Source organism: Fusarium oxysporum, chromosome 9 (assembly GCF_000149955.1).
Source record: "Fusarium oxysporum f. sp. lycopersici 4287 chromosome 9, whole genome shotgun sequence".
Lineage (NCBI taxonomy): Eukaryota > Fungi > Ascomycota > Sordariomycetes > Hypocreales > Nectriaceae > Fusarium > Fusarium oxysporum.
The window spans coordinates 1,722,940-1,744,086 of NC_030994.1; the positions used below are offsets into that span (position 1 = coordinate 1,722,940).

The following is a 21,147-nucleotide window of genomic DNA, read 5'->3' on the forward strand; positions in this document are numbered from 1 at the left end:
CTATTCTTGTTATTTAGAATATAGTCCTTTTTCTTGCCTCCCCTTGGCATATAATATTCCAAGAAATAGGCAAATTTTGTGACAAAACCCGAAGCGCATGATGGCACATAATGGTTTATTTCGGAAACTGAGATGGGAGGTCAGCAATATTTCAGGATAAATTTGGATGAAGCGTTGAATTGTACACATATATAGCCTATCAAGAACAGCAAACTCGTCTATATGATCAAAACCAATATACCCACGACCAATAATACATGACCCAGCATCAAATCTATAGGCTCCTCTTATAACATTGGCTCTTCCCCTTGTATGCTATCCCCATCATCGGCACCATCGCCATGTAATAACCCACTACTTTCACCGCCGCCATTGTCGTCTGCTATCCTGTCGGTCACGCCAGTCTCATGACCAGCACCGCCGGGTGCCAGACCCATGGTGCGGCGTGTCTCTTCGGCACCATTGAGGACATACCAGACGTCCTTCTTTGTCAACAAGCCCTGCAGAACACCGCGATCGCTGAAGAGAAGATATCTCAGGCCGAGCTTTTGGAAATATGTAGCGACAAGGTGAAGACTTGTATGCGAAGCCCGGGTAAGCGGTGTTTGGTCCATCCAGGGGCGAAGATCCAGAGTTGTGCGTGGATCTGCCATGGGCTGGTGAGAAAAGAAGGCTTCAGTCTCAGGGGGCAGCAAACGAGGTGCTTGCGTTGAGGCTGAGAGATTGTATGCCAGCTCGGCACGAGAGATATATCCAAGAAGAATGGCTTCTCGGGGATCTGATATGACGGGGAAACCGCGGTATGGGTGCATCTCGAGGATAGTGGTGAGAGATGCGATAGTGTGACCTGTGGCAGTAAGAACGACAAGATCCTCGATGCGAGTCATGACTTGAGAAGCTGGGATGTCAGGAATAGATTCGTTATTCTCACTATTGTCGAGAAAAGGATATTCGTTGAAGTGAATCCACGATTCGTAGATACCGCGACGAGAGAAAGCATCGCCCACCCACTTTGATATCATGACAGCGATCATAATGGGGAGAACATAGGTGAGGGCGCCAGTGAGCTCGAACATGATGACGACAATAGAGACGGTCAAGCGAGTTACTCCAGCAAGAGATGCTGCTGCTCCGACGATGGCGTATGTACCTGGTGTAACGCAGGGTATATCAGGTTCGCATGAGCTAAATAAGAAAAATCCAGGGTGATTGGTAACCCAAATCTCCATAATGATACCTACAGCGCGGCCTGTCAAGGCACCAATGGCCATAGAAGGGAGAATAATTCCGGCGGGAATTTGGAGACCGAATGTGACAGCGGCGAGGAAGAAGCCCAATACTGATGCAAAGACTAGGAGGACAATGGTCCTGGCCGAGGCAGCTCCTGTTCTACAGAGGCCGATGGGGTCGTCGAGAACCTGCGAGCATTCTGAAAAGAGGTTGGAGACGAGCTCAGTCGTCTGCACCTTCATGTAGAAGTTAGGATAGTTGATGAGGGCAGTGAAGAAGGCCACGATGAGAACCTGGACGATAGGGCCTGGGATCCATCGGTTTGACTTCTTCCAGCGAGCAATAGCCATGTTGAGTCTTATGAAGAGACCGCCATGTATGCCCTGGAAAGGAAATACTGTTAGTTACTTTTTCTGTTCGTGCTTGATATTGGACTTACACCCATGACGCCTAGTATGGCGTAGGGGAGCAGCTCGAAGCCATGCCATCCAATGCTGTAGTGAACTTGATACAAGACAAGCTTGCCAGATCGAAAGGGGTCGAAAGCCTGAAGAACAACTGCAGCAGTCATGGCACAGACAAAGCTCTGCCACATCGTCTTGTCTGGAAAGTAATAAGACAAAGTCTGTAGAGAATTAGTATTGGTTGGGGGGTTGGGGCTGAGCATAACTAACCTCGAGACTGAACAAGACACCACCGATGGGGGAACCAAAGGCAACTGAGACACCTGAGGCGGCAGCAGCCGAAAGAACCTCACGTTTGCGAGCTAATAGCGTTAGCTGATGACAACTGACTGCATTATAGGGAAGCTCTATACCTTCATTGTCATTGATGTTGCGGAACAATTTCGTAAATACGTTGGCGCAACAGCAAGCAACATGAATTAGGGGGCCTTCTTTACCCAACCACATGCCTGATGCAACAGCAAGAGCCTGTGATGGTGTCAGTAATGAGCTGGTAAGCAGTGTAAACTTGACTTACAAGACCAAGAGACTTAATAATGAGTGTCCAGAGCCCAAGGAACCGTCGAATGACGAAGCCCCCCAGAACAGTCTTGATTTCTGGAATACCACTGTGCTTTGCGTAGATGGCATATTCCTGGACGAGAAGTGCTGCGACATATGCAAACAGCATCTTCCAATCGTTAGCCATATGAGGTAGTAGAAGTTACGGGGGTCCAGTGTGCATACCGCGAAAGAAACAAAGAAGAAATACTCAATGAACCACTTGCCACCTTTTGAATGGACTCCCAGAGCGTCGCCCCAAGTTTTCCAACCGTCACATTTGGAGCCTTGGTCATAGCCATAACAGCAGAACGCCTTATTTAGGTAAAAATGGCCTCCTTCTGGTCCACTCGCGCAGTATCCTTCCTTCAAATCTCCAAGCCAATCGGTCGTGACGTTGATGACAGCAGCAACAGTGCCTACAAGCATACCCGTCAAGAGCAGGACGATCCAGACTTGGCTGGCATCAATGAGGCGTCGCACATAACCTATAACCCCAGACGCACTCGAGTATAGCATGCGCAATCTCTGGCGCTCTTTTGTGTATTCGAAAATCCAATCGATAGCCGTAAGATCCTCGTAGCCGACTCGACGCCCTGGTCCCTCGACATACCAATCATGCGGCACACCATCCTTGGAAGCTTCGTTGAACATGACAGCCTCAGGGCGCGGGGGAGTATTAGAGCTTGAATAAACAGCTGGAGACGGTCCTCTCGAGGAGGCATGCGGTCGTGAACCTGTGATGGCGGAGAGAAGTCTAGAGGGCGCAGACCAGAGCGAGGGACCCTGCCTGCGTTTAAAGGTCATGGGTGCACTCAGATTGCTCTGAAGCGGATCGTCGCCGAGCACATGGTCTCGGTCGCGAGACCTACCACGGCCGCTGTCATCGCTGGCGTCGTCGTGAAGGAAATCGAGCTCGTCGCGATCGTCGGAATTGGAGTTTGGAGTATGCGACGAGGACGAGGCGGAAGCAGAAGCAGAAGCAGAAGCGGAGGCGAGGGCGTAGGGGTCGTTTTGAGACGCTCCAGACATGATGCGGCTCATGACATTGTGATTATGCGGTGTAAGAGCTCACAGCTGGCCCGGAGTCTTTGGTTTGTGAGAGACTGAAAGGGAGAGGAGTCCAGATAAAGTTAGATACGAGGTTGTTGATGTCCATGTCAAGTGCGCTATTGACTAGGAGGGTTCAGTGGAGGACACGCAATGGCTATAGTTGGTCTGGTTGGTCGTTGTAAGGCTTGGATTGCCTAAAACGTCGACTCGACCAGCTGAAAACAAGCATCATGGCGTCGGGCGGTTGTTTATAGCTGAGACAAGGAAGAGTTTAAGAAATATTGAAACATTCTATTGTCTCGAGTTGCAATTTTGAGGCTCAAGTTTAAATACTAACTAAAGCAATTGCCTGGTCTCGCGAAGATCTTGGCTTTCATTGTCCTTGTCGAAGCTAGCTTAAAACACTTATTTATATCACATTCCTAATAGACTGATTAGTATATGATAGTACGGAACGGTATACTTGGATCTCAATAATAATTAGGATTTATTCATCATGTAAAATGAATTCGTTGATATCACCCCTTCCATAAATGTTGGAGGTTTCTAGAATTCATCTACGGAGGGGAATTTATAAATAGTGGGACCCAACAAAGTTGTTGCAAGTCGAGTCCATCAATACACACTCTTCTCATCTTAGCAACTATTTTCATATACAGCCAAATCTTTATTTATCTCAAGACACTCAAGTGTTGCAGTCAGCGTATGGAAACTACAGCTCTGTATCCGGAACTCGACTCACTACTACAAAATAGGGACCAAGATGGCTGAAAATACACAAAGTACTGCTTCGCAACCAACAGACGTCAACAAGATACAATCACTTCTCAAGGCCAAAGATGATACCCAAAGATTTGTAGGACTAGCCCTCCTAAAATCTCTTCTCGACAGCTCAGAACAACTTCGCCAAGATGAGCAAACAGTTCAAGGTCTATGGTCCAGTCTCTCACCCAAGTTCCTCGACCGACTACTACGCACAGGCTCAAAGCCTTCAACTCAGAATTCAAAAGAGATGTTGGATTTGGCTGTATCTGTCTTGTACATTTTCTCCATTCTTCTTCCCGATCAGGCTAAGAGTGACGCCAAATTCATCAACAGAATCCCCTTGCTCGTCAATGCAGTTCTCTACAGGTATGAAGCCTCGCCAGGCAAAAGGAAAAAACTAATGGCTGTTTCAGCTCTGAAGACACCACAAAGTTAATACTTCAACTACTACATACTCTAGCAAGCTCACAGCAAGGAGCACAAGAATTTATCAAGGTGGAAGACTTTAGCTCCCTTACCGAGATCGCTCCTAGCCATGCACAGGTTCTGGATATCTTTTGCTTTGCATGGCTCAATTCTATGACAACCATTGAAGATCCCTCTACGCTGGTGAGGCAGATTGACGACACGATTCAAAGTCTGGTCTCATCATTCACTGGAACTGATGCTGTCACTCTTCTCGAGTTCCTTGGTTACTTTCTTCGGCATGCCAACTCTTCTGTGCGTTTTCCACACCTTCTCCGAGAGAATCATCTAACCATTTGCTTCAGATTCTTCCTCAGCATCCCAAGTGGCTCAAAGTAGTCGTTAGCTACATTCAAAACCTCGTCACAAGTAGGCCAACACCTGAAGCCCGAGCGGCATATACGAATGCCACAGCCTCGATACTCCAAGCTTTCCCGTCCGAGGCACCGAAGTTGGTGTTTATCGACGACAAAAAGGATGACAAGGCCTTCTCATACCTACTCATCAACCTCCTACTCATTGATATTCGCTCTTCGGCTCCCACTCTTCTAGAACAGCTAAATAAGCCCGAGTACCCCAAAGTCTCAACACGCCTCACATCTGCATTCGACGTCATCTCAATCTTCATTGGATACCTCGTGCAGTGTTTGGAAGACGAGTCCATGGAAACCTTCTTCATGACCCCTGAGAACCTCCTTAAGCTCCGTAAGGGCATTTCCGAGACAATGTCTCTCACAGCCGAGTATCTTCGCGATCGATGGGATGCTTCTGTTGCCGGAGCCATGGGACTACATCCAGACGCTCGTACTGGTACGATAGACACATCAGCTGGAGTCCACCACACACTCGCTTGGGACTCAATGAGAGATAATGCTGATGATGATATGTTCATACTTTCAGCTGTGCGAGCGTTGGCGCTCTGGCTGCGAGAAGAGGAGAATGATATCCTGCGAAAAGAGGCTACGGGTTTGATGGATATGTTTATGGATCTTTACAAATCCAGCTCTCAGCATAAACTCGACTTCCGATCTCCGGTCCTCGTGGCTCTCGAGGGTGTGACTACGCTACCCAAAGGTCGCGAGCTGTTGCTCGCCAACGAAGGGTGGACAATTCTCGCTCACGATCTGAACTCTATTCTGCAGCATGCCTCACAGACTTGGGGAGAGCAGGAGGTTGCTCGGGCTACAGACATTGTTCGCATTCTGCTTCCCATAGTTGAGCAAGAATCCAACGGTGTTCCTGAAGCTTGGATGGATCTCATCACTTCAGTGGCAGCATGGGATGTCCCTGACTCAGGATTACCACCCCAGGTACAGGAAGCAGTAATATCCTCTTTGCAACTTTGCTGCGCGGTGCTTGTAGCGGCGAACCGGGGCATGCGGCAGAGATATAAGCACTCTATTGCTGCTATCTATGGGATTGCGTCTCAACTTGCTAAGCAAGTCAGTCAGGATAACCCTGAGAGGGAAATGTTAGAAGACGTTCTTGCTACATTGGGTTCGTTAACGCAGGAGTGATGAAAACTACGAATTACCCTTTCAGGCGTACCAATATTAACATGACGTTCATCTAGCTAAATGTTGTGAAGGATGGATAGTGCTTATGTCAATACGTTAAGCGCTTATATACACCTTCAGTGGTCGTGTTGTTCTGTCCTACCCCTCACGAGATTGTGGCATCCCCTTTGGTCAACAGTAACTTCATCAATCACGCTGACGAAACGCGGGCGTTGCGTTGTAAGAGATGAATAAGCCACCTGCTTACATGGCGCTGAACGATGGCGCCTCGTATAAGAGGCTTCTATTCATACACTCTATTTAGCAGGTCTTTAAGTCCTGATAGAATCAAACCTCAATTGACAACCTCTGTTCATGAATCGCCTCATCAGCCTATCGCGTCTAACTCCCATCAGTCAGTTTCTCAAGCGCCAACATCTTCATACAATGGCTACGCACTACGACGTTATCGTCCTCGGCTCCGGTCAGAGTGGCAACCCAGTCGCCAAAGCCTTCGCCAATGCTGGTCGCAAAACAGCTGTGATTGAGCGTACGGCACTAGGCGGCACTTGTGTCAATGTTGGTTGTACGCCTACAAAGACCATGATCGCCTCTGGAAGAGCAGCCTACATGACCAAACGTGGTAAAGACTATGGCGTACACGAAGGGAATGGTAATGTTGAGATCGACATGGCTCGTGTAAGGCAGCGCAAGCGCGAAATCGTGGAGCAGTGGAACGCCGGCAGTGTCAGAGGTTTGGATGCAGCAGGTGTCGATGTGATTATGGGCGACGGTAGCTTTGTCGGCGAGAAGAAACTCAAAGTATTGTTGAACAATGGGGGCGAGAAAGAGGTCAGTGCCGATCAAATTTTTATCAACGTCGGTGAGAGGCCATCGAGGCCAGATATCACAGGTCTCGACGATGTTGATCCAGCACGAGTACTCAACTCGACTACTATCATGGAACTGGGTGAGGTTCCACAGCGTCTCGTTGTGTTGGGCGGCGGGTATATCGGCCTTGAGTTTGGACAGCTCTTTCGCCGCTTTGGTTCTGAAGTGACTGTTATTCAAAGGGCCAAGCAGCTTGTACCCCGAGAAGACACTGACGTGGCAAAGTGTCTCATGGATATCCTTCAACAGGATGGCATCACGGTTCATCTTTCGAGCACAGTGAACTCGATCTCAGCTTCGAAGGACACAAAGACACCTTTCGCAGTGAGCGTCAAGACTCCAGGAGGGGAGACAGAAGTTTCCGGAACACATCTCCTGCTGGCAACAGGCCGAGTGCCCAATACAGATAGCCTCAACCTCTCCGAAGTTGGCATCAAGACGACCCCTAGAGGTCACATTATTGTCGACGATAAACTCCAGACCACGGCTTCAGATATCTACGCCATAGGAGACTGCCACGGAGGTGCTGCTTTTACACACATGTCCTACGATGATTCTCGCATTATCCGCACCAACCTCATTCCAGAAGCTATGTCATCCACAACTCCAGCTATGCCTACGACAAAGGCGTCGATTTCACGAGTTCTGACTCCTTATGTCATGTACACCGATCCACAGCTTGGCCATGTTGGGCTCCACGCTAGAGACCTCGCCAACAGTTCAAGGGAAGTGAAGATTGCCACGATGCCTATGAGTTATGTTGCAAGGGCGCTGGAGACAGCAGAGCCACGTGGTATGATGAAGGCGACTGTGGATGCAAAAACCGGTGACATCTTGGGATTCACATGTTTGGGATTGGAAGGTGGTGAAATCATGTCGATTGTGCAAACTGCTATGATGGGTAATTTGAAGTGGTGGGATTTGGAAGCAGCTGTTTATGCTCATCCGACTCTGGCCGAGAGTCTGAACAACCTGTGGGGACACTGGGAATAACTGATGTATCTGAGCATGGCCATATATGATAGACATAGTATCAATATGAAGGAATTCAAACTGCTGTGCTCTGTGGTTGCGTGGCTGCGGCAGTTTGGCTTGTCTTCTTTTCAGCTGCCTCCGCTTTAGCACGTCGTTTCCTCGCTCGTCGCACCTCAATTTCCACGTGTAGCATTTCAGCGTTGACAGAAACAAGCCTTGGGATAATATCCTCTACTGCTTTCACGGAATGTGTCTGTGCCGTGCGGAGAGGCATAGGCGCGAATAACCCAAACCATTGCAAGGGGTTCTTGTTCTGTTTTCGCTTCTTTTCTGTAGGGCTGGCCTCTTTCGCCTCTGGTGTTGATGCATTGTCAGGCTTCTCGGCTGAGGAGGTTTCTTCCTTATCTGCTACATTGCCTTCGTCGGGAGCAGGAAAGAATGAGAAGCTTGGGCTCTGGCTTGCATTCTGCTCAATGGCAAGAAGGCGTGTTGCTTGCATTCTTTCATCGTAGTGATCCTGACCGTACCTCATGCCTCTCTCGCCAGCGAAATTAGCGCGGGCGATATTGTGAAAGACATCAGATTGAATCTGAGATAGACTCTGGCGGAGTTGACTGTATTCGTCTAGCAGGTTGAGATAGCGTTTAAGGAGCTCATCAATGTGTTGCTGCTCCTCCATGATGTGTGGTGATATATAAAAAGTGCTTGTTTCTGGGAAATCCAGAGGAATTCGGGGGCAATATAAGCGGAACAACGACGATAATCTGATTATAATTTGTTACAGAAAATGAATCACAAGTTTCGATGTAAATATATCATCGAGCGAATGAGTTGTAGTTGACAGGAGATTGATCAAAGCATGAGCCTGACTGTGCGGTATTGAAGCTGCCTGCCAAATGAACAGCTGTTCCCTTTAGGTTTAGCTTGATATGGTCCACAGTGTCCGAGACATCCAGTTCGGGCAGTGAAGGACTACGTATACTTTTATATGTATATAAATAACCTCAATCTTGAACCTACAATAATTGTATTCTGTTTGAATTATTTAGGCTTCAGCTGAATTCTGTCACCCCCAACCTCTAAGCTTGACCTTCAGTGGCCCGCCCGTATACAAAACGGTTGGAATAGCGGACACAAACACTACTATACCCAGACTCCATCCGACAGTTGCCCAACCAGCGCTATCCTTGACCATTCCGCCCATTATAGGTCCTACCAGAGACCCTCCCGAGTATGCCATGTTATACAGGCCATACGCTTGAGCAATCTGCCCCGTACCTTCAGTGCCGTCCTCGCCCTGGACGGACCAAGTGATCTCGGCCATCAGGGGACCAAAGATGCAGGCCGTGGCGATGCCCACACCAGCCAAGAGCCCGCAAAGAAGGGTCTTGTCTTGAATCGTATTCTCGTCGACGAACCTCAGACATACAACAAAGGGTGTGGCGAAGAGGAAGCCGAATGAAGCGAGCCACTTAGGGCCGTATCGATCGCCAACCATGCCAACCACAGGTCCCAGAAATGATGGCAGAATGACCGGGAGGAATATTAGTCCTGCTCCAATGGAGTCCCAGCCAAATATCTCGTGTGTGAGAAGGGGGAGAGTACTTTCGAGCGCCGTGTTGATAAGTGCCTGAACGAAGGTTCCCCACAGAGCAGCCAGGAATCGAGGCTGCCCCAGGAGCTTGACGAGTGTCTTGATAGGTGATCGTGATGGGTCTGACACGTCCTTGGTCTGCCCACCTGTTTGCTGAGCGATATTATCTTTGCTCTTCTTAATTTTCGGTTCCTCCGTTACGACACGTTCTGGATCTGCCTCGGCTATAGGTTCCGCCCTATCAAGCCACCTTCTGGCGTCCTTGACCTCGATGATGATAAGACGCAGGACAATGTCAACAGCGAGAAGGCCAAAGCACATGGCGAAAACGGAGTAGTAACCTCCCTTTCCATATACGAGACCTCCCAGTAGAGGTGCCACCAAGATGCCCAGACTGCAAGCTGTGCTGATCCAACCCATGGCTTTGCCGATATGCTCCTTGTCGACAGTATCGACAACAAGTGCAAGGCCAACAGTCCATGTTAGTGCGGCCGATATACCTTGCAGAGCACGGCCGATCATGAAGAGAGCAAGCGCACGACCTACGCATAGAAAAACGGTAGCACCACACAATACAATAAGACCTATAAGCATAGGTACCCGGCGGTTGTGGATTCTGTCGGCTAGATAACCCCAGACAGCTGTTATAGTCACCATAAGTTATATACTATCACTTCAAGGGAGGACTGTGGACATACGAGAACCAGCCAAGAGTGCAGCACCAAACACGGCCAATGCTATGGAGACCCAGTACTGCACCCTTTTTGTGCTGATACCAATTCGATCCTGAAGAGAGAATGGAAGTATGGGAACGATGACACCATACAGAAAGATGTCCTGAGGCCATATTAGTCAACTGGCTCTTCAAAGTCGAAGAGCAACAGGCGACTTACAGTGAAGATTGCAAAGGAACATGTGGTGACGATGAGGCCAGCCGAGGACCGCACCTTGAGCAGAACCGGCGGCTTGTCCTTGTGAGGCCATCTTAGCAACCCCATGGCCAGCAATCGACAGTCGGTGCTTTGTTTAGCGAGCTTCTCAGGCCCGAGTGTTCATCATTTCAAGAGAGGTTAAAGCCTGGGAAGATGGATCTCAACTGACACTTTTCTAACATCTCTGTACCCACTTACTGCCCCCCGGATTGCGGACATCTCGCGCCCCGATGATGGACGGATGACAGGTCCGTATTCTCCGTTTGGGTTTAGCGCCATCTCGAGACTGTGATGTGATGAATATGATGACTTTGAAGGTGAGATGTTTGCCGAAGATGCGGAGTATCTACAAGCTATTGATTACCAAGGTTTAGCTGCAGGAAGAAACTAGTTATAGATCTAGCAGAAGAAAGATGTGGGAGGCCAAGATGCAAGGTCAAATTATGCTTCAACGGCTTCTTAGTTAATGCTTAGGTTGGCCAAGACCATACTGTTACACGAAGAAGGAAAGAATTACAATAAAACCTAGATACATATATATAATTGGACATAGATTACTTGAAGATCGTTCTGATGGTTTGTGGAAAACGGTAGTTGATGGTAGAAAGTTTTCGAAGCCCTCAACTGCCCAAGTAGACATATCTTGAGGGTTCATAAACAGGCCTTCCTTGAATCTGATAATGTCATCGTTTCTTTAATCATCGAGAACACTTGATGTTGATGATGGGAGACTACTAATTGGCTGTGGCGTTATAGTGTGGCATACTATACATTTCACAGCTGTTCCCCGTTGAGGTTCCCCGAATGCTACGCCGACGATAGCTTGGCAATGCAGGAAGATTGGTTCTTCCATATAGAAATAGGCGATCCGATCCTATAGGTTCATAAAAATTCCACGCTTATCGATACTATTCAAAGATTGGAATCATAAAGCATCACCTGAAGCGAACTCAGCAAAAGTAAATAAACGGGCGGGATAAACCTCTTCAAGCTACAAGACCGTGCAGATCGACAGATGACGAGCTGAACGGAGCTCATGTCTCAGTTTGAATCACGTATGATGAGAATATGCAATTTAACAAAAGCACCTTCGTGCAGGTGAGACAAGCAGATAAGCTGCACATTCCCCTCGTCCCATGTTGATAAGTTAGACCCCCAACATGCGATTGCGACAGGAGCATTATCAAACTGAAATTGACAGGCGTGACAGAGCTGCAGCTGGAAGTCTGTTAAGGGTATGAATATGTGACAAGTTCACGAGGCTGATCTCCACTGCATAAACTTGAGCAGGGAGCCCTTGATCAAAGTAATATCCCTGGGCTGAAGCTTCAGTGTTGATGTCGGTAAGTTCCTATACTAGCGAGCGGGTGCTGGGATGAGTGATTCCGAGATTTGTGTCCGCGCGTGTCTCCCCAGTCACCGTTTATCACAGGGCTGTTGTGTTGTTTATCAGAGGGTAATGATACTCTGACTAACGATATTGTCGCAGTGCAACAGGGACTCGAGAGACTCGGCAATTGCCAACAAACATGTTTTGTTCTTCTTCCTCTTCCTCTTCTTGTTGTTTCCCTTTGTGACCCTGCTTCGGGACGTCGCACACAGCACTCGAAGTGATCGTGTTAGGTGAAACGGGGGGGGGGTTCTTTATTTGGATCTCCGAGCCAAAGGAGGTTGAAACACATAACACAAAGATCTTCGTCAATCCGCAGTGGCCAGTGGTCACGCGTGCGTCACAATTTGCATTGGCATCAAAGCACTCGACACTTGTAAAGCAGATCCCCTTGTTAAGCGAGAGCTTTGAATATAGGGGACCAAGGGCATGGACCAGAGAGAGCTACTTGCAACAAGCCCCCGACCCCTTCCAGATCACCAGATGGATAGGCTCTTAATGCGCTGCAACTTGCAAGGCGAGGCAATCAGGACCAGGCGGGAACAGAACGAGTCCAATCGGACATGTCACGATCTGATATACGACACCACCAGTGAAGCGAAGTCGAAGGACAAGCATACCCTTACAACAAAGCAACGCACGCACGGAGAACAATCGGATCTGACGAGCGGATCGTCGTCCCATTCTCTGACCCCTATTCCCTTACTTTTTTTTTCACCTCTTTCTCTGGTTCTTGTCTTTATGCAAGCACTTGGTGCCGGGTGGCCCAATCCTCGTGTCGTCATCAATTATCGCATTCGTCCTCTGCTACTAGCTGGTGTAAGTTAACGTCAATAACAAAGGGTCCTTGTTTGCGCCATTCAGCACGGTTCTCGCGCAGTCCCTCGAGGTCAAGTATTTGTTATGGCTAAAGGACTGGCTGACAGGCCTTTGTCCCAAATTTCCAAGCCAAAGACCAGAAAATTTGCCCCTGAGTTAGAAGGTTTCATATTTGCAACTGAGGGATACTCTGGATGGTTCTTATACGGGATAAGGCTGTCATTGAAGGAATGGCGTTGATGAACCAGGTATCCGCCTGATAAAGAGCTACTTTACCCTATGACGTCTATATGTGTGGTTGAAAGTATCTGGGTATTGATGACTAACAGTGGACCCTCCCTGCGCGCAGGCTCCCGTATCTTTGGGATGATGACGCTAAAAGGCCCTGAAGAGTTCCAGTATCGCCGTTGCACCTGCCATCCATGGATCGACGGACGCTCCAGAGTCCAGGCCTTGCCTCATTTCCATTCCATATTACGGCTTCTTGTGTCTGACATTGATTTTGCGTTATCATATCACTCACTTGGTGTCACTTATCAACAACTGTAATCTAATCATCGATTCGACTCGACTCGACTCGACGACAATTTCGGATTCTTCTTGGTAAGGTAGGTATCTTGCTTGGGCTTGCATCAAGAAGTCGGTAAACGATACCGACCAGCCAGCGCACAGCATCGCGACCTACCTAATCACTAACAGGTTGGTCTATTTCTTCATGGGTATCAGAGTCGTGACCACATCACCACCAACTCGACCATTTCGATCATAATCAGTACCTCACTCAGGATCTCCTGGAGTCTGCCTGACAACCCTATCCCCTTTCTCTTTTCTTTTCTTTTCTTTTCTTTTCTACTCTTTTACCTATAACCTCACATCGTGCATTTCTTTTCTCCTTCGTACCTTGTCCCCTCCACTCAGACTGGTAACGCATCCACCTCCCCAATCCACATTGGCCTGGCCTGGTCTCCTTTACTTGGTGCTTGTTTAGCCCATCAAGTAGAGGCGGTACTTTGCTGTACTGCTAAGCTGGCGGTTCTCACAAGTGTACTTGGCTGTACGTAGAGTACCTACCATTGGATGGGTGCTTGCCTGTCTAGGCTAAACATGGAACTGGGAGAGGTGCTGGCTTTGAACGTTCCAACCTCCCCCTCTCTTCTCTCCCCGTCCCCGTAATACCATTTTCCTATCCCCTGCTCTGCCTGCCCCATGCTAGGCTAGGCTGCCTTGTGCTGGTACCTCCAGGCTAATGCTACTCGTGTTGGTCCCTTTGCTTTGCTTTGCCTTGCCTTACCTTACCTCACCTCAACTTGCTTTGCCTTGGTTTCCTGCCTGGCTTGGTTTTCTGCGGCGGTATCTGTCTGTCTGTGCTGCTACTTTGCTTCATCGAGGCCCACTACCACTGTACACGGCCTGTGCCTCTCTTTTTTAACTCTTGCCAGCGCCTGTGCCTCTTCTCTTTTTGCTTGGACTGGACCCTTTACCAGCTGGTAGTCGCACGTCAATCAATCGTGTCTTCCACTCCCGCTCACCTCTCTTGTTGCAGGTTTGAAATTTCCGTCGACCGTAGCCTCCTCAGTCACTCCCAGGCTCTCCACCTCCACCCATTCGCTGGCCTAGATCCAGAACCCAAACCAAACCAAAGCGCACCTCAACGCAACTCCATACCAATCCGCTACCTAGACCTACCGAAAGCCGCATCCACCGCAATCTTGACTTGTCTTCAACCACCTCAATCCGCCATCAAACAGTACAGCCCAACATATTCGCCTTCCCTCGACTTATCATCCTTATTTCGACCTATTCTCCCCGACACCTATTTGGACTCGACTTTCTCCGCTCCGCAACCCCCCGCTCTCTTACCGTAGTCGCGCGCATCCGCCCGCCAATAGAGCTTTACCACTCGACCGCTTGCATTTCACTTTAACATAGACGAGCTCCTGCCGAGGAGCTTTCGTGAGGAACAATGGCTGTTGTCGCAACTATTAAGTATGTTTTTATCGCTTGGATTTGTGCTGCCGCAATGCTTTGCGATGATTTGCTTCCCTTTGCCTGCTTTATCTCTACACCGAGATTGTCCTACGGCAAAGCACCCTAAGCATACCTGCGCATCTACTCTGCATGCCTGTTACCCTGTCCGCCATTCGCACAATCATTCTTGAGGCTAATCCGGTTTACCCCTTTTCTAGGTGCGTCGTCGTTGGTGACGGTGCTGTTGGAAAGACCTGTCTTCTCATCAGCTACACAACAAACAAGTTTCCCTCCGAATATGTCCCTACAGTCTTCGACAACTACGCAGTTACGGTTATGTGAGTCTACCTGCACGCCTATCGATCGACACCAGCCCCCCACAGGGTATCCCCACCTGCAATGGACGTCTTCAGTCATGAAAGCCATCACCGACTTCTGGCTTGAGCAGTGTGATGGATTCTGTGATAAGAGGGGCGATCTGCGGATATGTTTGATGGGCGGCAACTTGGCCAGTCGAAGAAGGGTTGCTGATTACTTACAGGATAGGAGATGAGCCGTACACTCTCGGTTTGTTCGATACCGCTGGTCAAGAAGATTATGACAGACTGCGACCTCTTTCATATCCCCAGACCGATGTCTTCCTCGTCTGCTTTTCCGTCACCTCGCCTGCTTCCTTCGAAAACGTCCGCGAGAAGTGGTTCCCCGAGGTCCGCCACCACTGCCCTGGCGTTCCCTGTTTGATTGTTGGTACCCAGGTGGATTTGAGGGACGACCCTAGTGTTCGAGAGAAGCTGTCAAAGCAAAAGATGCAACCAGTACGACGAGAGGATGGTGAACGAATGGCGAAGGACTTGGGTGCTGTCAAGTACGTTGAGTGCAGTGCTCTCACCCAGTATAAGCTTAAGGATGTATTTGACGAGGTATGTCTTTACTGTTTGAAAAACCTCCCCCATCTATAAACGTTACTTGAAACATTTGCTGATTGTATTATACAGGCTATCGTTGCAGCACTTGAGCCTCCTGCTCCTAAAAAGAAGTCACACAAGTGCCTTGTCCTATAAACGGAAATGGGATAGCCGCAGCCGAGCTATGACACCACCTTCTCCTACTTCCCCTGGGAATTTTTGGTTGAGTTAGGAACATGCCCAGTAGACATGCACGAATAGAGTTCTTTGGCGAAGGCACGGCAAGACGACATTGGGATGACCTGCGCTGGTGGAACGGAACGTTATGGGTTTCAAAGAGAGTGATCGTTCTTTGCATGAGGTGAACTAAGAGACGGAACAAAACTCGGGGAGCAGGCGTCCTGTTCCGCAACGAGAAGAGGAAGAAGGTTTTGAAGGGGTGACACCGACCGAGAGCTGCCGGGAGCCGCTGCGCGTAGCCCCCAGCCGGAACTTCCACCGAAAAGCCTCTTCTATCCCAGTGGTCTCCCCGAGTTTCTTTAGGCTGGAATCCAATGCATCTTGTTCTCTGGCCCTCGCGAGATGGATCAAGTGGCAAGAGAAAGGACTGGTAGCGGACGAAGACAACGATTCACACATCTAGGCGGGAATGCTTTGATAGGAAAGTTTGGCGATTGGGGTGATTTACATCAATGTCTTGTCTTGATTCATACTAAGTTATAGAAAATTTTGTATTTCATGTTTGAACCTTTCAATGGATCATGTTGACTAGCACCGGTGAACTTGCACTGAGATATGTTTCGGCGGATGAAGAAGCATAGTGGCATGAAGTATGGTCTTCGCTTTCAACTCGACCAGCAAGTATGTTAGATCTCGCGGGGTTTCAAAGCTACCTGGTAAAGCTCTTTATATGTACTTGACCTGGGGAAATGCACTTGGCAGGCAAAACCTTGCTTGCCAGCTCGGTAGATGGATCGGGCCCGGACTGTCCTTGGGACCGGCTAACTGCCGGTGTATATTGTAGATCAAGTGTAGTTATCAACATAGTAGTTGATGTTGAAAGGGACATATTACTTGTCTGGGATGATGTCCTGTTTGAGACAAAGACAGACTGTTCTCCTCGAGTGCTGCAAGGTGTGGTGAATGACGGAGGGTACTACGCCTTTTGACAGACAAGTGTACACCCTATGCGATGTGTATTAAGCATGATGCGTAATGGAACAAATATGTGTTGTCCGTAAAATGGTCCTGGAAATTAAGATACCTAGAAGATGCCTGCTCCTCAACAGTAAGGTATGACTGTAAGAGCCACACGTGAGATAGAAGGGAACTTGATATTGTAAAGTCAAAGAATGTTAGGGGATATCCCCGTTTATAACTGTTGGACAAACAATTCTGCGGCTGAAGATGATTTGACTTTGTTAAGAATACCTAACGTTGCCGGTAGATATGAGGTGCCGTCGCCCCAACTTTCCTATCTCAACCTAGTTCCACACCAAAGACCCATTTTCTGGTCACTATCTCTCAACCCAAAAGTGAAATCATAGGGCCTCTATGTGCAATTCTATGCCTGAATCAGGCAAATTCGCTCCCTAAACCTCATGAGGGCTCGAGGCGGGGAAGAAAGACAACTGCGGGGAGATCGTTATCCGGTCAGAACTGCCTCGATTGACCAATCGGCGATCGTCATATCTCTCTTTTGAGGCTTTCATTGAGTTGAGGTATGTTTGATCTGATGGATCTTGACTCGTGGGGCCGGATGCCCGCCCGGTGGAGGGTGAAGCATAGGTAGTGACTATATAGACCTCACTGGTTGCCTCTCTTTTCTTCTGCTTCTTTCTATCTTCTTGTGATTCCAAGTTCACATATTTGCAAGTTGAATTCATTGGTGAATTACAACTGCCACTCATCATGAAGCTCCTAAACGTTCTCGCTTTGGCGGGGCTGGCCACAGCTTGCGCTCATGATCATGATGATAAGGAGTGGACGAAAGAGGAACTTGATGAGCTTGAGCAGAAATGGGGTTATGAGGTATGTGATAGGCTCTTGGTAGAGAAGGCTCCAAGTGTCTCACCAAACACATCATGACTATCATGAGAGGTCTATATACTGACTCCTCGCAGTGGCCCTTTGCTGGCATCAACACATTTGCCCATCTCAACCATGTAAAGTGCCTCACTGAACCCACTGAGCCTTTCGATATTGCTATTGTCGGTGCTCCTTTCGACACAGCGGTGAGCTACCGCCCAGGAGCTCGTTTTGGCCCACGAGCTATTCGCTCTGCATCTGCTCGTCAGACATCCATGCGTGGATTCAACCCTCGAGCTGGTATTAACCCTTACCAGAATTGGGCTAAGATTGTGGACTGTGGTGATATTTCTATCACCCCCATCGACAACAACATTGCTCGCGAGCAGATGACCCAGGCTTTCAAGCAGCTTGGTCGCCGCAAGACAGTTTCTGCGCTTGCGCCCAAGGCTCGACTGGTAACTTTGGGTGGTGATCACTCTTTGGCTCTCCCTGCTTTGAGAGCGTTGAACGAGATTCATGGGAAGCCTATCCAGGTCCTGCACTTCGATGGTGGGTTGATTGTGCCCTTCGTTAACTATCTAGTGAAGAACATCATTAACACATCCACCACAGCTCATCTCGATACCTGGAACCCAGCTGCCTATCCTTCGTGGTGGGGAGCCACTCAGTTTACCCACGGCTCCATGTTTTGGATGGCCAACCAGGAAGGTCTCCTTTCAAACTCCTCCTCTGAACGCTCCGTTCATGCCGGTCTACGCACTAGGCTCTCAGGTAACGACTTTGCCGACAACGAGGACGACACCTCCCAAGGCTGGGTCCGCTTCACAGCCGACGATATTGATGATCTCGGTACCAAGGGAATAATCGACGGTATCCTTAAGGTCCTTGGTACCGAGAACCCTGTGTATCTCTCCGTCGACATCGATGTTCTGGATCCCGCCTTTGCACCCGGCACCGGAACCCCTGAGCCCGGTGGTTGGTCTACCCGCGAGTTCATCCGCATTCTTCGCGGCCTTGAGGGCTTGAACCTAGTTGGTGCTGATGTTGTTGAGGTGTCTCCTGCTTACCAGAATGGTGGTGAGGAGACAGCTCTGGCTGCTGCTCAGGTTGTGTATGAGATCATTAGCTCTATGGTCAAGAGAGGCCTTCAGGATGGCGGAAAGGAGGGCAATGGCGGCAATGCTGCTGCTGGTAAAGATGAGTTGTAAGTGGCATCAAGAGATGTGGCGTTATGTGTTATGAATGATAATGAGGGCTTGCATGGGTTTTGGTCAGCGTCAAAAGAATGTACATGAAATGGAGAGGGTGTGATTTATAGCAGAGGAAAATATCATTGAAATTACTGAACTGTTCTGGTTCTTCCATTCTGGTTTCTCGGCAAATACTGCCACTGGTTTTAAAATTGCATACGTTTCACAGAACAATTCCATGAATAATACTCAGACTTAAGGACGACTGACAGAGAGGATCATAAGATGAACTTGTTGAAGTTCAACGAAAGGGTCGAGAGGAACTACCTCAACGACTTTGCCTACAAGGTTTCCTTTGTTGGTGACATCTTGTAAGTCTAACTTGGGATGCTGCAATATTTGACTGGCTATTTGAACCATCTACCCGAAGTAGCAAACAAACTATGAAGCCTCGTCGTGCAACCCCATGTAGTATCAAAGGAACGTGTCTGTGCCACAGGTAACGGCTCGAGGGAACACTCGAAAGCCTTCGAGTCCTACGGGTCTCAGACCTATAGAAGGCTTGTGAGCAGCCTGGGAGAACTGAGAAGTGGCACGGAAATGGTCGAGCTTCGGTGCCTGCAATTGAACACCCAATCCTCCATATCAGTACGAACCATTATTGGTTGACGAATTGTGGTTTTACGTTGAGTTCAGTGCAAATACTCGCTAATAATTAACCATGAGTTTCGCTTGGCAGATGTGGTTGGAGATCTAATAGATATGATTAATGAATCCCTGAGGTAGTCACGTTCTCTCAAGGATAGGATGTAAGATGGTTTCCTTGACACTGACAGCACAAAGGGGGCATGGAACTCTCAGGGATGATAGGCGAGGTCTGGAGTTCGCCAAGATGGGATAGTAGCTGGTCAAGGCGCAGTATCCGTAGCATCGCGGGACGTGGGATCAGAGATGGAACCACTAACAGTAGTAGCATTAAATGAAATGCCACTTTCAGACCGACGTTTCTGTTCAACTCACTTAGGTGAGAGTTGGTGAACATTATGCGCAACCGGGAGTACAAGACTCTCAGCGTCAACTAGGAATGTATCCGCACACACTTCGAACCATTGAAAGCGGGTGGCGCGTCTGCGAAGCGCCTGAGACGCTTCCGAAAATAGAATTGACTTCCATGTTCTGAAGGCGATTGTGTTTGGGAGTGAGGTGCTTCAAGACTAGGGCCCGTGTTGATGTTTCACGGCGACTGGGGACCATGTAACAAGGGGAAGAATACGAATCGAATCGTTTTCCCTTCTTCTCGCTTGTACGACTTGTACTGAACTTTGAAGTACGTACAAAGGTTGGGTGTAGTAGCCGCCATAGAGAGGCTCGTTCTGCGTGTCTTATATGAGCGGCTGGTTAGACTGAGCTACGATGAACTGTCTGATATTGGAGGCTCTGTTGGATCTGTAAGAGTCTCTAACGATACAGCTGTCAAACTGGCTTCACGCTGAGGGCATTTGAGCGTTTCAAGTGACGCGGGTGAAGTTACTCTTTGAGCTTTGAGCAAGTTTAGCGCGAAGAAACGGGCGGACCGTCAGACCCATTAATAAATAACCCCTACGGAGTACATAATCATGAGTTAGGGGTCCAGTTTGTGCCAGGGGTGAAGAGAAGCGGTTGAGCGACTGTGGAATATGGATAATGGATGTATAATCACAGAGTTGGTTAAAAATTGGGGTATGAGCTGTAATGGTCATAGATCTTGGTAGAGACACAGTTGAGGAATGTTTCCACTGATGGTGACATTTGAATTGAGTAGATTCTCGTATATGCTGCATCCAAAGTCTATTCAGCATTGCTTTGGTCTCAATTTCATCATCATGCTATTTTATCCCGAAACAAAACCGACCTAGCTCAGAATGGACAAGTCATATCTGCTTTCATCAGGACCTACCTGAAAACTATCTGCACAACAATTACAGAGTAATAATAGCAGACTGGCTACCCCTATCTGATCCTGAGCCCAGAATTGATCGCGTGGTATGGATGGATATTCACCGGCAGATCCAAGAAGCCAAGCCGAGACAAACAGTCCAGTCTCCCAGATGGACGGGATTGGATTGCATGTTTCCCAACAAGGGGAAGCTTGTCTGTATGTAACATTGCAGTGCATATAATATTATTTGCATCTCCAACACTGGATATCTTCAAACGACGGAACCGGTCGATGAAGGGCTGCTATTGATGGAAACTCATTATCCAGGACTAACCTTTTACCATAGATGTTCTGATACACTTGCTTTACTTCAGGCTGTTTCTATTGTCATTCCCAACTGGTATTGACTGACGATCAACGACTTCGGTTCAGTCCGTCACCGACCTTTAGTGACAACTAATCGACATGATCCCTGTCAGGGTCATTAAACTATCGGAGCAGCCAATTCCAACCTTGACCCC

At 48.5% G+C, this 21,147-nt stretch overlaps 8 protein-coding genes across 14 annotated transcripts; 5 read left to right on the top strand and 3 right to left on the bottom strand.

The window, feature by feature from the left end:
- Positions 1–121: 121 nt before the first annotated feature.
- On the bottom strand, positions 122–3,444 carry FOXG_09449 (chloride channel 3). The gene is made up of 6 exons (XM_018388620.1): positions 2,421–3,444; positions 2,212–2,364; positions 2,048–2,162; positions 1,905–1,996; positions 1,670–1,855; positions 122–1,613 (listed from the first exon to the last, which is right to left on the bottom strand). The coding sequence occupies exons 1-6, from the start codon at positions 3,276–3,278 to the stop codon at positions 288–290; spliced, it is 2,730 nt and encodes a 909-aa protein (XP_018246713.1). The 5' UTR covers positions 3,279–3,444; the 3' UTR covers positions 122–287.
- Positions 3,445–4,050: 606 nt separating this feature from the next.
- Positions 4,051–6,034, top strand: FOXG_09450 (uncharacterized protein; the record flags this gene model as incomplete). The annotated part of the gene is made up of 3 exons (XM_018388621.1): positions 4,051–4,418; positions 4,466–4,772; positions 4,823–6,034. The coding sequence occupies 3 exons, from the start codon at positions 4,051–4,053 to the stop codon at positions 6,032–6,034; spliced, it is 1,887 nt and encodes a 628-aa protein (XP_018246714.1).
- Positions 6,035–6,460: 426 nt separating this feature from the next.
- On the top strand, positions 6,461–7,897 carry FOXG_09451 (uncharacterized protein; the record flags this gene model as incomplete). Its single annotated transcript, XM_018388622.1, has 1 exon — positions 6,461–7,897. The coding sequence occupies one exon, from the start codon at positions 6,461–6,463 to the stop codon at positions 7,895–7,897; it is 1,437 nt and encodes a 478-aa protein (XP_018246715.1).
- Positions 7,158–8,755, bottom strand: FOXG_20051 (uncharacterized protein). The gene has a single exon (XM_018400332.1). It carries the CDS (start codon positions 8,556–8,558, stop codon positions 7,953–7,955), a length of 606 nt encoding a protein of 201 aa, XP_018246716.1. The 5' UTR covers positions 8,559–8,755; the 3' UTR covers positions 7,158–7,952.
- A 65-nt stretch (positions 8,756–8,820) lies between these two features.
- Positions 8,821–10,858, bottom strand: FOXG_09452 (uncharacterized protein). Of its 3 annotated transcripts, XM_018388623.1 has the most exons (3): positions 10,367–10,858; positions 10,172–10,310; positions 8,821–10,114 (listed from the first exon to the last, which is right to left on the bottom strand). In XM_018388623.1, exons 1-3 carry the CDS (start codon positions 10,469–10,471, stop codon positions 8,946–8,948), a joined length of 1,413 nt encoding a protein of 470 aa, XP_018246717.1. In that variant the 5' UTR covers positions 10,472–10,858; the 3' UTR covers positions 8,821–8,945. The 3 variants fall into 3 exon arrangements, with proteins under 3 accessions (XP_018246717.1, XP_018246718.1, XP_018246719.1); XM_018388624.1 differs by having other exon boundaries at positions 8,821–10,310; XM_018388625.1 differs by having other exon boundaries at positions 10,172–10,858.
- Positions 10,859–11,742: 884 nt separating this feature from the next.
- On the top strand, positions 11,743–12,032 carry FOXG_20052 (uncharacterized protein; the record flags this gene model as incomplete). The annotated part of the gene is made up of 2 exons (XM_018400333.1): positions 11,743–11,748; positions 11,895–12,032. The coding sequence occupies 2 exons, from the start codon at positions 11,743–11,745 to the stop codon at positions 12,030–12,032; spliced, it is 144 nt and encodes a 47-aa protein (XP_018246720.1).
- Positions 12,033–13,065: 1,033 nt separating this feature from the next.
- FOXG_09453 (cell division control protein 42) lies at positions 13,066–16,576 on the top strand. 4 transcript variants are annotated; one of them, XM_018388629.1, is made up of 5 exons: positions 13,066–13,313; positions 14,158–14,600; positions 14,801–14,920; positions 15,124–15,502; positions 15,578–16,275. In XM_018388629.1, exons 2-5 carry the CDS (start codon positions 14,578–14,580, stop codon positions 15,641–15,643), a joined length of 588 nt encoding a protein of 195 aa, XP_018246724.1. In that variant the 5' UTR covers positions 13,066–13,313; positions 14,158–14,577; the 3' UTR covers positions 15,644–16,275. The 4 variants fall into 4 exon arrangements, with proteins under 4 accessions (XP_018246724.1, XP_018246723.1, XP_018246722.1 ...); XM_018388628.1 differs by lacking the exon at positions 13,066–13,313 and adding an exon at positions 13,606–14,101 and having other exon boundaries at positions 15,578–16,261; XM_018388627.1 differs by lacking the exon at positions 13,066–13,313 and having other exon boundaries at positions 13,606–14,600; positions 15,578–16,576.
- A 443-nt stretch (positions 16,577–17,019) lies between these two features.
- FOXG_09454 (agmatinase) lies at positions 17,020–18,939 on the top strand. 2 transcript variants are annotated; one of them, XM_018388630.1, is made up of 3 exons: positions 17,020–17,518; positions 17,611–18,067; positions 18,131–18,939. In XM_018388630.1, exons 1-3 carry the CDS (start codon positions 17,399–17,401, stop codon positions 18,724–18,726), a joined length of 1,173 nt encoding a protein of 390 aa, XP_018246725.1. In that variant the 5' UTR covers positions 17,020–17,398; the 3' UTR covers positions 18,727–18,939. The 2 variants fall into 2 exon arrangements, with proteins under 2 accessions (XP_018246725.1, XP_018246726.1); XM_018388631.1 differs by lacking the exon at positions 17,020–17,518 and having other exon boundaries at positions 17,583–18,067.
- The last annotated feature ends 2,208 nt before the right edge of the window (positions 18,940–21,147 follow it).

Bases quoted from the DNA above. Each gene is read 5' to 3' on its own strand.
- FOXG_09449 (XM_018388620.1), bottom strand. From the start codon at position 3,278: ATGAGCCGCATCATGTCTGGAGCGTCTCAAAACGACCCCTACGCCCTC. The intron at 1,997-2,047 runs GTATAGAGCTTC...TAACGCTATTAG, and splicing joins CAACATCAATGACAATGAAG to CTCGCAAACGTGAGGTTCTT. The intron at 1,856-1,904 runs GTTAGTTATGCT...AATTCTCTACAG, and splicing joins GTGTCTTGTTCAGTCTCGAG to ACTTTGTCTTATTACTTTCC.
- FOXG_20051 (XM_018400332.1), bottom strand. From the start codon at position 8,558: ATGGAGGAGCAGCAACACATTGATGAGCTCCTTAAACGCTATCTCAAC.
- FOXG_09452 (XM_018388623.1), bottom strand. From the start codon at position 10,471: ATGGGGTTGCTAAGATGGCCTCACAAGGACAAGCCGCCGGTTCTGCTC. The intron at 10,311-10,366 runs GTAAGTCGCCTG...ATATGGCCTCAG, and splicing joins GTTCCTTTGCAATCTTCACT to GACATCTTTCTGTATGGTGT. The intron at 10,115-10,171 runs GTATGTCCACAG...TGACTATAACAG, and splicing joins TGCACTCTTGGCTGGTTCTC to CTGTCTGGGGTTATCTAGCC.
- FOXG_09453 (XM_018388626.1), top strand. From the start codon at position 14,733: ATGCCTGTTACCCTGTCCGCCATTCGCACAATCATTCTTGAGGCTAAT. The intron at 14,921-15,123 runs GTGAGTCTACCT...GATTACTTACAG, and splicing joins AACTACGCAGTTACGGTTAT to GATAGGAGATGAGCCGTACA. The intron at 15,503-15,577 runs GTATGTCTTTAC...TGTATTATACAG, and splicing joins TTAAGGATGTATTTGACGAG to GCTATCGTTGCAGCACTTGA.
- FOXG_09454 (XM_018388630.1), top strand. From the start codon at position 17,399: ATGAAGCTCCTAAACGTTCTCGCTTTGGCGGGGCTGGCCACAGCTTGC. The intron at 17,519-17,610 runs GTATGTGATAGG...GACTCCTCGCAG, and splicing joins AGCAGAAATGGGGTTATGAG to TGGCCCTTTGCTGGCATCAA. The intron at 18,068-18,130 runs GTGGGTTGATTG...CATCCACCACAG, and splicing joins CCAGGTCCTGCACTTCGATG to CTCATCTCGATACCTGGAAC.